The sequence below is a fragment of the Nothoprocta perdicaria genome, unplaced genomic scaffold, assembly GCF_003342845.1.
Source record: "Nothoprocta perdicaria isolate Ctin4 unplaced genomic scaffold, notPer1 scaffold_426, whole genome shotgun sequence".
NCBI lineage: Eukaryota > Metazoa > Chordata > Aves > Tinamiformes > Tinamidae > Nothoprocta > Nothoprocta perdicaria.
The window spans coordinates 280,434-295,298 of record NW_020455673.1 but is presented as its reverse complement, the minus strand read 5'-3'; the positions used below and the strand labels follow the sequence as shown (position 1 = coordinate 295,298).

Below are 14,865 nucleotides of genomic sequence, written 5' to 3'. Positions count from 1 at the left end.
AAGCAGTCTGAAATGTGCCTGAAAGAATGTCAGACTGGTGCTTAACTGATTCCAAGGTGTCTGTTAATTTTGCACAGTTGCTGCCAAAAGGCTATGTAGCTCTGTGGGCCTGTGCCTGCAAGACTCATTTATATTTTATTTTTCTTAAGAGTCTCCTTGTCCTCTCAAAGCCAGGTAGTAGAAGGCTTTCTGAATCTGGCATTCAAAGACATAGCAGAGTCCAAAGGCTGGAGGGTGATATTAAGGTAATATTAGCCAAGCTTATACTGGAAAAAAAAGGTACAAATCTTAATCATGACATTGATCAGACAGTTCAGTGTGGAATTTGTGAATTCTGTTCTTCATAAGGTCTTTAAATCAGGGCTGTGAGCAGGATTCAGCTCCGAATTCGGATGGCTGGGTGCAAGGGCCTACATGGGAAATAGRTCCCATTACAGTCAATGGAGAGCTAGTCTGTACTCATTGGATTATGGAATGGCTCAGTTTATCGAGTGGTGTCGGCTGTACGGAGAACTGAATCTCTGTATGGACCCCATTTATTGCACGGGCTAGATCTCCACTGACTGCATAAGAGTTTAGACGCTTGTTTCACACCCAGACAAGTATGCTTTGGTCTGCAGCGCTGGATCTTTTTCTAAAAGAGATGCTGTGGGCCACGTAGGAGTTAGGGATTTGGTTCTGAAAGAGCTTGATAAATTCTGGGATATTTGGGGGAAACAAAATTTCATGTGTCCTTAAAATCCACAGTGGGGTGATTCTTATGTTGTCTGTTTTTAATAGCAAGTGTTGGAATCTTCACAACACAGTGTTTTCCCCATGGAGTTTTAATTTGCCCTATTCATGCATATCGACAAATACAGTACAGAGTAATGAAGTAGAAGCAGCAGTGTATTCAAGTAAAATCTTGTTTCCATACAGAGCTCAGAATGGAATTGATAGTTGCATTCTCTTGCCTTCATTTATGAGTTATATCCATGCATGTCACTTTTTAAATTGCTTTTAGTACTTTTCCTCTAATGTAAATGAATGGAAATAAGAGCTACAATTTCTCTTACAATMGTGTAAATTAGAGCAACTTTAGTGAAGTTGGTGCAAGTACATGGCTGTGAAGCCCCTAGGAGAGTGTAGGACTGTGCCTCACGTTGTCAAATCCCGTGGGGAAAGGGACAAACTCTTAGCCTCGTGCAGATGCAGTAGAAATGCCTGTGGTTATTCCTGCCATCTACCATGTGTTGCAMTAGGGCAGGACTCTGCTGGGCAGTATCTTTGTTTCCATCTAGCTCTGCAAGACAGATAAGGATGGATGCAGTTTGAGGAGGGATTCTTGAGGAGGCCTGAGGTTCCACAAGAGAAGTTGTACATGACCCTGTTGACCCGTTTGGGTTACCAAGCGACTTTGAACACATTTCCATGTCTGTGAGGCTAAGTCTGTGCTGCACTAAAAAAGACTCTTTTTTTTTTTTTTTTTTTTTTTTTTTTCCTGAGTGATTATGCGACCATATTCATTGACAGCCATTGCATGTCATCCTTGTCATGGTCATTGTTAACCTTGCACTAGACAGTTTTTGTATCTGCAACTCAATTTATTACCTTACAGAGAAAGGACTAAAGAAAACTTTCATATTTTTCATTGTGCTAACCAGAAAATAAGTACAAAATTAKCACTCCATGTTAGGCTGGAGAAATTGCAGCAGTCTGTACTGCTAACTTCAGTCTTCATGTAATTCACACTGCAAGGTTTATGAGTAGCAGAGGCTCGTGTAGTTGAGTGAAAGGGCCATCTGCTGTGGGTTACAATATTAAGAAACACGCAATACAGCCTGATTTTTGACTACTTTCTCCTGATAGCTCTTCTACAAATATTAGGCAGCGTTGCAATATATTCTTTTGCCTTATTTTTACGCCTAATGTAGCACCTGTCTTGGATAGCATTGCTATCCAGAAATGTTTTTGTCTTCACATTTAAAACAGCAACTGCAAGCAACAGTGCTGTAAGCTTTATATAAAGTACATCAAAGGGAGTTGCTTCTGTCTGCGCTCACAGAAATGTTTTTGGCTTTGGTGCAGCCTGTCATGAAGGTGACTTTCAGGGTAAACACAGAGGAGTTAAGAGAAATACAGAAATAATATAGTCCTGAAAAAARGCAGGAGTTAATCCAGGTCTTAACTTTTCTCAGTCTGCTGAGATTGMTGAGTTAAAAACCATTCCTCTCCCTGCGCACTGAGGCACCAAGGCTCACAGTGAAGATGGAGTGGGGTGTCTTTTTCCCTGGAGAATTCCCATTGTCACCTCTGGAAACTTTCCTTAAAATCCAGTGGCAGAACCTCTGTGTCACTAGCATTTACTCTGTGTTGGTCCTGTAGGGGCTTTGTGCTGCCTGCAAACTGAGGAAGTTGTTTGATTCTTCTGCTGGTAGCACATTGGTATTTCCTTTTTTTAATTTTCATTCTACATACCAGAAATGCCTATTGGTCAGCTCTGTCCAAAATATTAAAGATAGCTCTTTACTAACAGCAAAACCTGGGAGCCCTGGACGAGATCCTCAGCTAAGCTAGAGAAGTAGCTGAAAAGAATATCCTTCCYTCCCTGAGTATTGAATTGCTGGCTTCTTTCTATTTTCTCCAAAATTGGGGAAAGTTTCATTTTCTTAAAAATTAGCTACTGAGTTGTTTTCAGGATGTTTCCTTCAAATTGGGCGTAGCAGTTCACTCCCTTTTATAATGATGTGAATTCCACCACAAAGCTGTGCCAAATTCTTGACATAGCTTGTTTAGCATGTGAGTACTTGGAATTAGCTCCCAGTTTGTCAGGTATTTCTAATAGCAATTTCATTGCTGTTTAAGTGTCTTGACTTTAGCAAACAAGTTGAGATATCAGATTGTCACTGATTTCAATGGATTAGTTGGGATTTCAGGCTATCAGTGATTTTCATGCATGACTCTCTTTTGTTTCCCTTTCTTATTGCTCATTTAAATCAGATTTGCCAAACCAGTGTTCGCCCGATCCTTGTCACAAAGAGGGGACTGTCAGATGCGAAGATCTTAAGGGAGACTTCTATTGTGAATGCAAACGTGGCTGGCAGGGAAAAACCTGTGAAAAAGGTAACCTGAAGTTTTGTTACCTCTGATGCCTTTTACAAAGACAAACTATTTTTGCTATACTTGTAAATGTTCACTGATACTCCGCTGAAATACTCAGAAGTTATGGTAGTGAACCTGGATTACATAGTGCTCATGTTTTTTTTACCCTTCTATGCATCATATAACTTTGTAATGTCTTTTTTTTTAAACAAGCTTAGTGTATTTCAGCTTGATTTTGTTGAGGTAGTCTAAGAAGTCATGCCCTCACTCTCTGTCCTACCCCTCTGAAAGGGATAGCAGAATTTAAGSTGTACTGTTTTTCCAAAGGTCATTTCCTCAACTGCTTCTGCTAACCCTGATTTAAGAGATGGCAGTGGATTGCAGAGCGTGACAAGCTGCCCATGCTGCTTTGTGACACCATTGCAATGGAGAGCAGCAGCCTTTAGCAGACAGCTGGGTTCTTACACTGTTGATGCACAAATTGACAAAATGAGTATGTTACAATCTYGCCAACAGGGCCTTATTCCAAGTCCGGTTATGTGTTGCTGCATGTTCCCATTGATTCCAAGGGGAATATTGAGRTAGAAACAGCTTGTTTTTTCAAGGAGTTTGTGTCCCCAAGAGGGTTTTCTGTGTCCTTTCTGGAATATTGAAGTTCTTCCTATTGTTGGTGTTTTCTGTATGCAAAGCTTCTTACTGGGGCTACTGCTCCTCTGCTTGCCAGAACTCTGTAACTGCCAGAAATCATGTCCAGAAATCCTATTCAGTTCTCACCAAGATATCGGGAAAACCAAAATCTGTATTTCTGGTGGGAAACTTTGAACAATTGGGCAAAATGATGGAATYGCTCTCAAGCAGCTTATTTAGGCATTTGTGATAGCTGTCTGATGGGTAGGCAAACAGCTCTGAGGGCTCAGCAGCCGATCAATCTGACGCATGGCCCCTCTTTTGCTTATAAAATGCCATGAAACTTGCTCTTTTACCAGTTGTCTAACTCTACTTTCCCATTTATAGAAGCAGGATAAAATGACCAGATGAGGCTCACAGAGGGTGAGCCTCAGGCTTTACTCATTTTAACAGATTCTTACCTTGAAATTCAGTGGAGCAGTTCCACTCTCAGTGCTCAATACCTGTAAATATATAATTTTTATGTTCTGATGAGTTTTGCAGTAGAGAAGTTTTGTCCTAGTTTTTATCAAAGCTTACTGATATTAGTATAATTTTAAATATTAGTTATCTCTTTCTCTAGAAAAGAGAGAGGTCTGCTTCTGCAGGTGGACTTGCGTTCACCTCCACAGTGACTAAAAATAATGTTCTACATGCTCACAGTTGTGAGGGAGTTTGTCAGTTTGATTACCTCTTTGACCTTTCTGTTATTAAATGAACATGAATTAATGCACTTGCAGTGATTGACTGAAATCTTTGTCCCTTTTTTTAATATATGTGACGTTATGTAACAATGTTTCTTGTTAGGACTGTCTCCTTCTGAATTCCTATCCCATTGCCACTCTCCAGATTATTTACAGAGCTGGAAAGCTGACGCCAACACTTTCTTTTCATGTAGATATCGATGAATGCAGCGTGCAACATGGTGGCTGCAACCAGATCTGCCTCAACAAGATCGGCAGCTACCGTTGTTCGTGCTACAGTGGTTATTCCCTTAAAGACAGCACAACATGTGAAGGTAGGATTTTCTGGACCTCTCGCTTTGTTTCAGCTCATTTGGCAAATTCTCAGTGCTTTGGGATTGCGTTTCAGGCTGCTGAGTGGGATGAGAGGCCCTGTCTCCTTCCTACCCAGCCCTGCTGCTGCTGGTAGTTTTTAGAAGCTGTGCTCTGCTGCGGTTGCAGTCGGTGCTCCAGCCAGCGGTGCAAGCCTGGACTTGTCAGTGGTCACACTGCACTGCTCTGACCCTGCTGTAATTCACAGGGGATTTGGGGCTTGGATTGGGCTAACTTGATCCAGCTGATCACGCCTCATATCCTGACATTAAAAGGAGGAAGGGCTGGCCAGATGCATTGTTATCATTCCTTCCAGTCTCACTGTGTTGCAGTATATGAGCTGGCTGTTTTTCTTTTGTGTGCTGCTTGTTTTTTTTTTCCCCTAAATTTTGACATGTGCAGCTTATAAATTCAGATGGGTAAAGTGCAGAGAATAGAGCTTTTATTTCTTCTGGAAGACTGTAATCAAATATTCATAGCTGTAGAAAGGCCCTATTTAAGGGAGGCAACTAGTTTACATAACAGTTGGGAACAGAAATCAAGGATCAGAAGTATCTGATTGAAACTGTGAAATGAACTTATATCAACAGAACTTAAGCCTCTGGGATTTTTAGAAGTGTTTCTTCTGCATGCTGTGATATAGACTCATTAATGAGTGTGGCTTTTAGTGTTATATGATTCATGGAAAAAAAAAAAAAACAAGCACATCTGCATATACAGCTCTTGCAGGTAGTGTGATGATGTAGTACTAAMCAGCTTAGTCACCTCAGCTGAGCAACATTAATTCTACCAGAAAAAAAGACAAATAGCAGGATTTTACTTGTGTCTCCCTTGTACCATTTAAAGTTACGATTGCAAAATTTACCTGGTATCCCTTTCTATAAGGGAGGGGAGAAATGAGGTCAGCCACTTAGAAAAGCCAAGAGCAAGGCTGATATCTTCACTTTTGAATGTTTCTTYGATGTCATTTTGTCATTTTCCTTCTGCTTATTCCTATAGTTAAGTATAGAAACACTAAAAAGTTTCAGTCTGTGGATTTGTAGAGTAGGCTTTGTAACCTACATGGCTACACAGACTGGTTCACTCAGATGTGGGAAGATTACCAAATGTAGCATTTAATTGCCRTTTTATCATGTATTAGAACATAGAAGTAAATATGAAACTCATAATATTCTGCAAATGTTTTGTGAATACAAGGGTTTTGCTGCATATTAGTTAACACAGTAGAAAAGCATTTTTTTGTTTTTTGGAACCTCCAGTGCCAGCCCGTTAAGTATGTCCATAGAAAAATCCCACATGGATCTCATATAAGACTTTGTAGCAAACTGAGCTTCCTCAGCTCTCCTTTATCACTACAGAACATCAGGTTTAGGTCATTTTGTAAGTGTGGAAAAAGGATTGTTTGGTGGTGTAAGGAAGGAGAACAAAATTCTATGGTTGTTAAGTGTTCTTTCTGTGTTATGCTAAAATCAGGCTGCTTTTGTCATTTCCTGATTTCTGCTTTTTGTCTTGGAGTTTATGCCCCTGAACATAGTGGCATTTTGGATTTTGGGGGAGGGTGTTTTTTTAACAGTTTTTCTTCCGGACCACTTTGCATTTTTTTTTCCAGAAAGTGTTAGTGGCTTGAAGACAGAAAGCACAACTGAAATCACTTCTTATAGCTAGCTGACACTGAAGGGAGATACTTAAAGATACTAGTTTTTCAGTTGCCAAAATACTAATCACATCACTTGACCCTGAACCCACTCTGCTATGCAAACAGTGATTATGAAGTGATTATGTTCATCTGAAGCAGCCTTGTTTAATTACTTGTTTTTGCAGACATAGATGAATGCGCAGCAACAGCAGACATCTGTGGAGAAGCTCACTGTAAGAATTTAATAAGCTCATATGAGTGTCTTTGTGATGCAGGCTACAGATATGATGAGCTGAGAAAGACTTGTCAAGGTAAGATCATGAAATAACATCATGTTAGCATTTATTACATGCTTTAAAGCTATAAAAACATGGAAGTTTAGCTGCACACTTTATTAAAAGATTTTCTGCTTCTTTCTTAGACATTAGACTTCTGTTGTCTTTCACTCCTTGTGAGCAAATATGTGAAGTTTGCAGTTATCTTTGGCATGAATCAAGCTGTACAAGCTCAAATTTCTGAGTTTTCTTAAATTTATGACAAGTACAAGATCTGGAAGAAGCTCAGAAGCATCTGTGCATATTGCGGTCTCTCTTACACGTGAAGTAACAGAGCAGTAGCTGTTGTTCTTTCAAAATCTGTCATACGGTATTTCTCTGAACTGGGAGCTTAATATGCAGGGACTATGCAGAGTCATGCTGGCTACACAGCCTGCAAGCTTTTTCAACTGAGTGAGTTTTGAAAATATTCCAAAACCAGCATTGCTCCCTGCCTTTTGCTAATTCAGTGTAATGGCTTGAATCACATACCCACGAGCCCTGTGGGCTTGAGGTGTTTATCTGTGCCTGAAGAGATCTCTGTGGGCCATCACAATTTGTCTTCCTGCATTTGTTTATGAAGCGGCTGAAAACATGCCAAAGGAAAAGAGTGTGCTGAGGAAAAAAAAAAAAAAGGCAGAAGGAAAAGAAGAAGATAAAAGAAAGAAGTAGAAGGAAAAAGGGAAAGAAAGCAATGAGAAATTCAGCTGTTGTTTGTCCAACAAGTATCCAGTGCGGCTGAGTAGCAGTGAAGCCAACAGAGCAGGTAGTCCCTGCTAGCCTGAGCTGCAGGGACCAGTCAGCACAGGAGTAGCAGAAAGGGGTTTGAAGGGAGAGGGCCTCATCTAGAAGTTAGGGCTCTCAACTAGCACACAAGAAGATGAGTTCCTCTTCTAGCCTTCCCACTGACGGAAAGTTTCTGTTTTCTTTTCTCTCCTTTGCTGTTTTTGTGCAGATATAGATGAATGTGAAGAGCAGCTCTGTGAGCAGACCTGTGTTAACTCACCAGGAAGTTACACCTGTCACTGTGACGGCAGAGGGGGAGTAAAACTTTCCCAAGACATGAACACATGTGAGGTGAATTGGTCTTTTTTCCAGTAGCTGCAGAAAAGACTTTTCGTTTACGCTTGCAATTAAGAATAATTGATGAAGCTTTGCACCAAAGCCTTTTGAGCTGAGCAAGTAGTAGAAGAGAACTGYGCTGCTAAGGTCACTTGAGCTGGGAAGGAGACTTTGATGAGGAATGCAGCYCTCCTGAGAAAGAGGGTCTTGTTAACATTGAGCAAGAGGATGTTCACGTGACATTTCACTAGCTCTTCTCCTATCCCATCCCACTAAGAGCATGGCCGTGAGAGCACTGCCTGGCCCCTGTTTGCCTGTGAGTTACCCCTGGCTGCACCAGCTTTTCTGTATTTACCCCAGTAAGATGGTGCAAAGGTGTGGGGGAATATGATGTAAGTTACAGAGCAGCACTTGCACTTCATGCTTTCATGCTGCCCTCAGTAGAGGTGGGTGGGCTTCAGTGGCACAGGCTGCTTCCACAGAAGCTAACCCATAGCAGGCTCCTAGCAAGTTTTTTGGTGTGAGTCCCATGCTGCAGGAGAAAATGGGCTGTTCCTTTTGAGAATGATTTCATTTTGCAATGGGAAAACATTCTTCCTTGGCGGATGAAGAGGAGGGAAGAGAGAAAGGAGGAAATGTGTTTAGGATTGAAATTACTGTCTCTAGAGAGGATATCCCTTAAAGTGCCCTAAACTACTATATGTATAGCTACTATATGTTTGAAAGGAAAAGGAAGAAAAGGCATCCTCTTTGCTTCTCTTCTTTCTGCTTTGTAAGGAAAATAAATKTGTTTTGATTATAGAACATTATACCATGTGTGCCTTTTGCTGTTGCAAAAAGTATTAAATCATTATACCTGGGGAGGATGTTCAGCGGAACCCCTGTTATCAGGCTGCGCTTTAAAAGGAAACAACTGACAAGGTGAGGACAATTTTGAATGGCAGCTTTAATATAGGCAATGTAGCCAAGTCATTAATTTTTTTTATGATCATCATTTGATCGTCATTATTTGGATTATCAAGGCTAGATGTTAACCAAACCAGTAACTGAGAGGGGGAGTCTTGACCACAGAGCTCCTAAGATAATTGCTGAAGAACAGTAATGTTTTCTGTAGTTACGACTTTATGTTAAAATAGCTCTGACAGTTGAAGTCTTTCTTCAGACTTTGAAGTCTGAAATGCATTCAAAGCTAGTACAATTTAAAAGGGCAGTCTAAGTGTTAGAAGTAATGCTATCTGTGTGGAAAGTACTTTGTGGTTTCTGAACTCTGCATAACTAATTTATTTCTTGCCACCTGTGTGGTCAGACTTGTGGCTGAGTTCGACTTTAGAACCTTTGATCCTGAAGGTATCCTTTTCTTTGCTGGAGGCCGTCAAGACAGCACGTGGATAGTCTTGGCTTTGCGCAAAGGCCGCCTAGAGCTGCAGCTGAAATACAACGGGATCGGCCGCGTGACCAGCAGCGGACCGCTCATCAACCACGGCGTGTGGCAGACAGTGAGTACAGGCCCTCGTGAGCCCAGCGCTTGCCTCGAGTGTTCCTCGGGCTCTGTCTGTGCAGCCAGGTTCTGGGTACTGGGGTTTTTCTTCTGACAAGTTGAATTTATTCTTTATATTCAGGGCAAACGAAAATGCCTCACTGGTTTGCATGATGTTAGCATAGTAAGAGGCCTCCTCTAGGAGTGCCTGCTCTGAGACGGATGAGTGCTAAGCTGGCTGTAGCTGTTCCGGAGGACACCCTCTGGAGGGGCGTAGGAGGGGAGGGAAAGGGAAGAACATCATTCATTTAAGGAAGTTCCCAAGGCTGGCTTGCCTGACGTGTGGTGTCTTGGTTTTGAGGGGGTTATGTTGGTGATTTTCTTGCTTTTTGTTTTGTTTTGTTTGCTTCTTTCATTTTTTTCCAGCGGGCTGAGTTCTGGCCCGTGATTTCTTAATGCTGCAATGTCCTTTCGTAAACTCTCTAGGCTTGTTTAAATACAAAATACTCAATTTAAAATCCTGTGTAAAGCCATAAACTACTAGAAAACATCTGAGTCTCTGTCTACTAAAAACATAATCCCAGGAATCTTACAAGAAGATGTGCTCTATTTTGGAGCTTGTAGGGATTCATGTTCTTGACACTTTCTCAGAGTGTCTCTTGAGCATTAGGCAAATATCCTATGCTTGGGTATGACCAGTTAGGATCACTAAAACCTCCTACAGTAAGATCAATGCTAGATGAGGATTTTACRTAATGAACAGATAGATAAAGTCCTTCAGTGTGTGTATTGCCAATTGTTGACATTTAGTAATATTTCAAATACATCAAGTGAGGTTTAATTCAGTTCTTTGCTATTACTGAAAGAAAGAATTTTAGCTTCCAAGTGGAGAGTGTTAGAGATGCAGTGAAGCTACAGGTAAACTGTGTTAACATGCTGTATCTTTACAGGTGGGAGTGGACTCAAGCCAGTTCTTACTAAATTAAAGATTCATTCTGCTAATCTGAAATACACCAATCAATAACTGTGTGCTGGGAGGGATGGTAGAGCCTGGCCTTTAGAGTGGTGAAGGAAGAAGCAGAAAGTGGAATTGATGTTACTGGGCAATTTGGCAATTGCAGAAAACAGTTCTTGTCTGGCTAAACTGTTTAATGAAGGAGCGTAACAGAATTGTTAGGTCTTGGAGCTCTCTGGGAAGTAATTACAGACTTTCCCGAATCAGTTTTGGGAGGCATGTCTGCAGTTTGCTTTCTTTAAGTAATACAGACATACTCAAATGCGCTGGAGTTACAGGGCAAGCGGCGCAAAGGCTGTGTTTGCTCTGTGCAGGCAGAGCTAAGTCCCTAGGCTAAAAGTAAATAGCATCTTCAGGTACACAGCTGCCAGCCTGCTGCCACTCAGCTGTGGCAGGCCTTCTCCCCATGTGCCACTGGCATCAAGAAATTGCCTGTTGGAGATCGGTCTGCTTAGTGCAGCAAGAAGAGGCAGGAACATTTAGTCTCTTGACTTCACTATTCACTCACCTCTGAGACTTGGGCTGCTGCTTGAGTCACTGTGGTCCTCGGTCCTTGGTTTCTTCTTTCTTCTCTCCTTTTACTTACTCCTTGCCTCTGCTCTACAGGTGTTTTCTTCTTTACTGATTAACAGTCAGTGTCCCCCTCTCTCCCATGGGTATATCCCCCATACCCTAAGGTATATATATATAAGGTGTAAGTCRTATCTATATATAAGGTATAGGGTGTATATATAAAAGGTATGTATGGGTATGTCCCCCATACTCTTTAGTATACATGGATGGCCCACACAGCTGAAAACATGATCCTCTCATTCTTCCCCTCCCTGATTTCCCCTGTTTCCTCTGTCAGGCATGGTTTTAATCTTGAAGATCCTTTCTAGGAAGGGTTATACAGTTTTACATGGCTCCTTTTTTGAAACAAGTAGCTACCCATGCCTTTTAAGTGTGTACTTAAGTATGTGTACTGTGTACTTTTCAACCTTGTATTCTGTACAAGTACAAACCCAAGCAACCTTCAGAGGTCATAACTCTGGCTCATTAAATGCACTTGTGGGATTTTCCTTTGGGCTTTAGTGTGTGCAGGATCACGCCCTTAGTTTCACTAAAGCAGCAACAGTGCTTTTGCTAACAGATCCATGTAGGAACTTTACAGTGAGTTGTGAGAWATCAGTAATATTTTAACTTCCAGCAGATGAAAAGACAGTCGTTATTTAAAAGCAAAACATATCAAAAAGTCACAAGGATCATATGTGGTTTGGTCTCTTGAACAAAAGTTGCACAACTGCATGGAAATGCTAAGACATCATCCAAAGTGAAGRTCAACATTCCTGCCCAGGTGTATTCTGTGATGTTGATTTCTATATTCTATTTTTAGCTGCTTGTTCCCAGCATCGAAACACAAACAACCAAGCCTCAGGAAAAACTGCTCAGGCAGTTATTTATGTCTGAATTGATGGTAGGACTTCTGTCGGCCTTCTGTTTGTATTGCATTTCCGAAACAAATCAACATTTTGCGTTATTTTCAGCATTTAGTTTAGTGCTGATACAGGGACAGTACAGTTAGCAAAACTAATCGGCTGCCTGCACTGTTAAATGTCAGAGCTGGAAGTTAAGCAATCATAAGCAGCCTCCTATTTAGCTTTCCAGGCCAAATATAAAGCCAGTATCTAGGCTAATCCCTTTTCAGTGTTGTCCCTTTGCTTTCCAGCAAAACACAGGCAGGCTGGCTGTGCACCATGAGCTATACAGAGCATGAAATTGGAGCACAAAGCTGACTGCCCCATGGCCAAACCGTGTGGGAGCACTTAGCTTCTGCAGCTGAGCACCTGAAAGCCTCAGAGCGTGCAGGCTGAGCGCGGCGGGAGTTAGTTAAGCCTTGCAGCAGCAGGAGGGAATTAGGCGGCTGAAACGCTTCCCGCTTTGCCTCGTAGGGGTGGAGGGKGAGCAGCAGCTAAGCTCGGAGTAAAAGGAACCGCAGCTGAAAGTGTCCGAGGGCAGTGTGGAATAGGCAGAGTGTCAAATCCTAAATGGGCATTTCTCAAGGATGTCCATGGGGATTAACCCCTTCTGCTGTGAAACTTTCCATTTATTTAGTTAGTTTAAAGATTAGAAGCAGATAAGAACTTAGACTAATTTAAAAAATATATAGTTGAGATCTATATGTTATTCTTTTTCATATCATCTAATAACATTTTAGAAATACTTGTCACCCTGGAAGTTGAAGGTTTTCTTCACAGAGGAAGCAGAGTGGGCCCACTGGAAGAGCCTCAACCAGCTTTTCCACATCCTCCCCTCCTGGTTGTTCCGTGGTTGCCTGTGGTCTTTGCTAGGAACAGGAAGACAGGCCATGCCAGATGGTGGTGACCATGGTCAGGCGCACATGACCATGGTGCCACAGGATAGAGGCACCAAACACAGTTTTAACTCCCGTACCTGAACCAGTTTGGCCTTGGCAGCCAGGACCCGATCACATGCTCATGTTGCCACCTTATTGAGTGGCCTTCACACCCTGCCAGCACCCTAAGAGACTGTTTGAAASTGGCTCATGTGTCTCCACTGAACACAGTGAGGTAGCATAGATGCTACTCTAAGCAGGCAAACTTAAGTAAATTCTTGTCCTACAGGATACAGCATGGGGCAATCTTCAGATGTAAGCAGGGTTTTAATAATATAAACCAGGCTGTACTGCAATGAGAAGGAAAGAGTTTGATTTTCTGTTAATAGTCTTTTCAACTATTAAATCCCCTTAATCTTCATTACTAAAGACAGTGATCCAAGGACAGTATCCAAGTATTCACGTGCCCAACCCTGTTTCACTTGACGCTACATCCGCGGTCAAGGAGCTCAGGTTGGCTAATGGAAACAATCTTTGGGCAGACATTCACAAAATGCAAAGAGAAGAATACTCATGACCTGACCTTGTTAACAGGGTGAGGGAAGAACAAGCCTAAATAGCTGCTAAACTTGTTGATGAGATATTTGCTTCTATCCAGTGATTGACTGACAGAAGGTTTTAAATCAGATATGTGGGTGTCCCAGGGAACAGACCTTTACTGATGATGCATTAGCATCAATCACATGGTGGGAAGGAGGAGTGCTGTGGTGAAGACAGGAAATAACTGCTTGCTTCTTCACTACAAGAGGAAAGAGGCTGCCTCCTGCCGTGGCCCCAGAGTGTCCTGTGTGTAGCAGAAACTGCGCCACCGTCAAGCAGGCTGGTACAGAGCAGGTGTGTGCCTGACTTCCTCCTCCCCTTCCCCAGAGGTGGCTGCTTTATAGGGTTTTGTTTTGTGTGCTGCCTGAGCAATTATTTTGCACTGAGGAATCTTGTGGCAGTTCTTTGTGCCAATGTGATATATTAGCCTAAATGTAGCAATTCAAAGTTCAATAGAGTTCAGTAAAAATCAGGACAAATTTWGGAAAATTCAGTGGTGACAGACTCTTCCTAAAAGTAGCTCCTTAGAGAAGTAGAGGTAAAACTGACRTAGACCTTTTGAAACAAAAATTATTGCCTACTGTAGATTTTTATTGCCCTCTCAAACATACAATCTTCTGTTCTTTTTTTTTTTTTTCCCCCTTCTTCCCAGTGGTCATGTTTAAAGAGTAGACTAACTGTGATTGGAAAGCTTCTGTGTTATCCTTCACTGGTCCAAATAAAGACATCCTCTGAGCTGTCCTTCCAGCTTCTGCTTTCATATGCAACTGCAATAGAAAGTTACTCATTAATAACTCGTTATTGCATTTAAATTTTGTATAGACTGTTATTTAGCAACTTAAAAATGTCAAGTAGTTAATCCGTTTGTAAATTTTCATGTAACTCTTTTGAAGTAGCTAGGCTGTCTTTGCCTAAGCAATGCCAAATTCCTCTAGAAGGATTTACATACCAAGGTGCAATTTAACTTGACGATGAATAAAGAGGCTCGAGGACAGGATATATTTCTCCATCTTGGTGATTTCACAAGTGGTAGCTGTCTTTAGTTGAAATTGCAGGTATTAAATTCTTTTTATACTGATTTTTTTTTCTGTTTACAACTTTACCTCTTCAGATCTCTGTTGAAGAACTCGAGAGAAGTTTGATTATAAAGGTCAACAGGGATGCGGTTATGAAGATATCTGTCTCGGGGAACCTGTTCACCCTAGACAAAGGATTGTATCAGCTGAATTTGACAGTAGGAGGCATTCCGTTCAAAACGAAGGACCTTATTCTACCTGTAAGTATAGCCTGATCATTTGGGTTGGGTTGCACATAAGAAGGACTTGACTTTATCTTTTTGAGGAGGGCAATGTGGGTCCTTCCTGAGAGTGGTTGAGCCTGCCCTGAAAGGGGAGAAGTTGACGCCTTTGGGATATCCATTTCTCTCCATTGACAATAGAGGGAGCCTAAGCCAGGAGCAATGGGGAGACTCCTGATTTTTCTATGGATGAGCCGTGAGGTGAGATCTGTTCCACGCTTAGCCTGCAGAATTAGGACACAGCAAAACTGGAGTATGTGGTAAAAAGGACTAATAGTGCTCATGATGTCATGAAGTCATGATGTCATGAAGTCATGATGTCATGAA

At 41.7% G+C, this 14,865-nt stretch overlaps 1 protein-coding gene across 1 annotated transcript in view; it reads left to right on the top strand.

The window, feature by feature from the left end:
• Window positions 1-14,865, top strand: part of GAS6 (growth arrest specific 6) — a 39,631-nt gene that overhangs the window by 15,986 nt on the left and 8,780 nt on the right. The window contains exons 5-11 of the mRNA XM_026046191.1: window positions 2,980-3,102; window positions 4,646-4,765; window positions 6,624-6,749; window positions 7,708-7,829; window positions 8,617-8,735; window positions 9,121-9,310; window positions 14,353-14,517. Coding sequence (XP_025901976.1) covers window positions 2,980-3,102; window positions 4,646-4,765; window positions 6,624-6,749; window positions 7,708-7,829; window positions 8,617-8,735; window positions 9,121-9,310; window positions 14,353-14,517 — 965 coding nt within the window. The remainder of the gene's footprint in view (window positions 1-2,979; window positions 3,103-4,645; window positions 4,766-6,623; window positions 6,750-7,707; window positions 7,830-8,616; window positions 8,736-9,120; window positions 9,311-14,352; window positions 14,518-14,865) is intronic.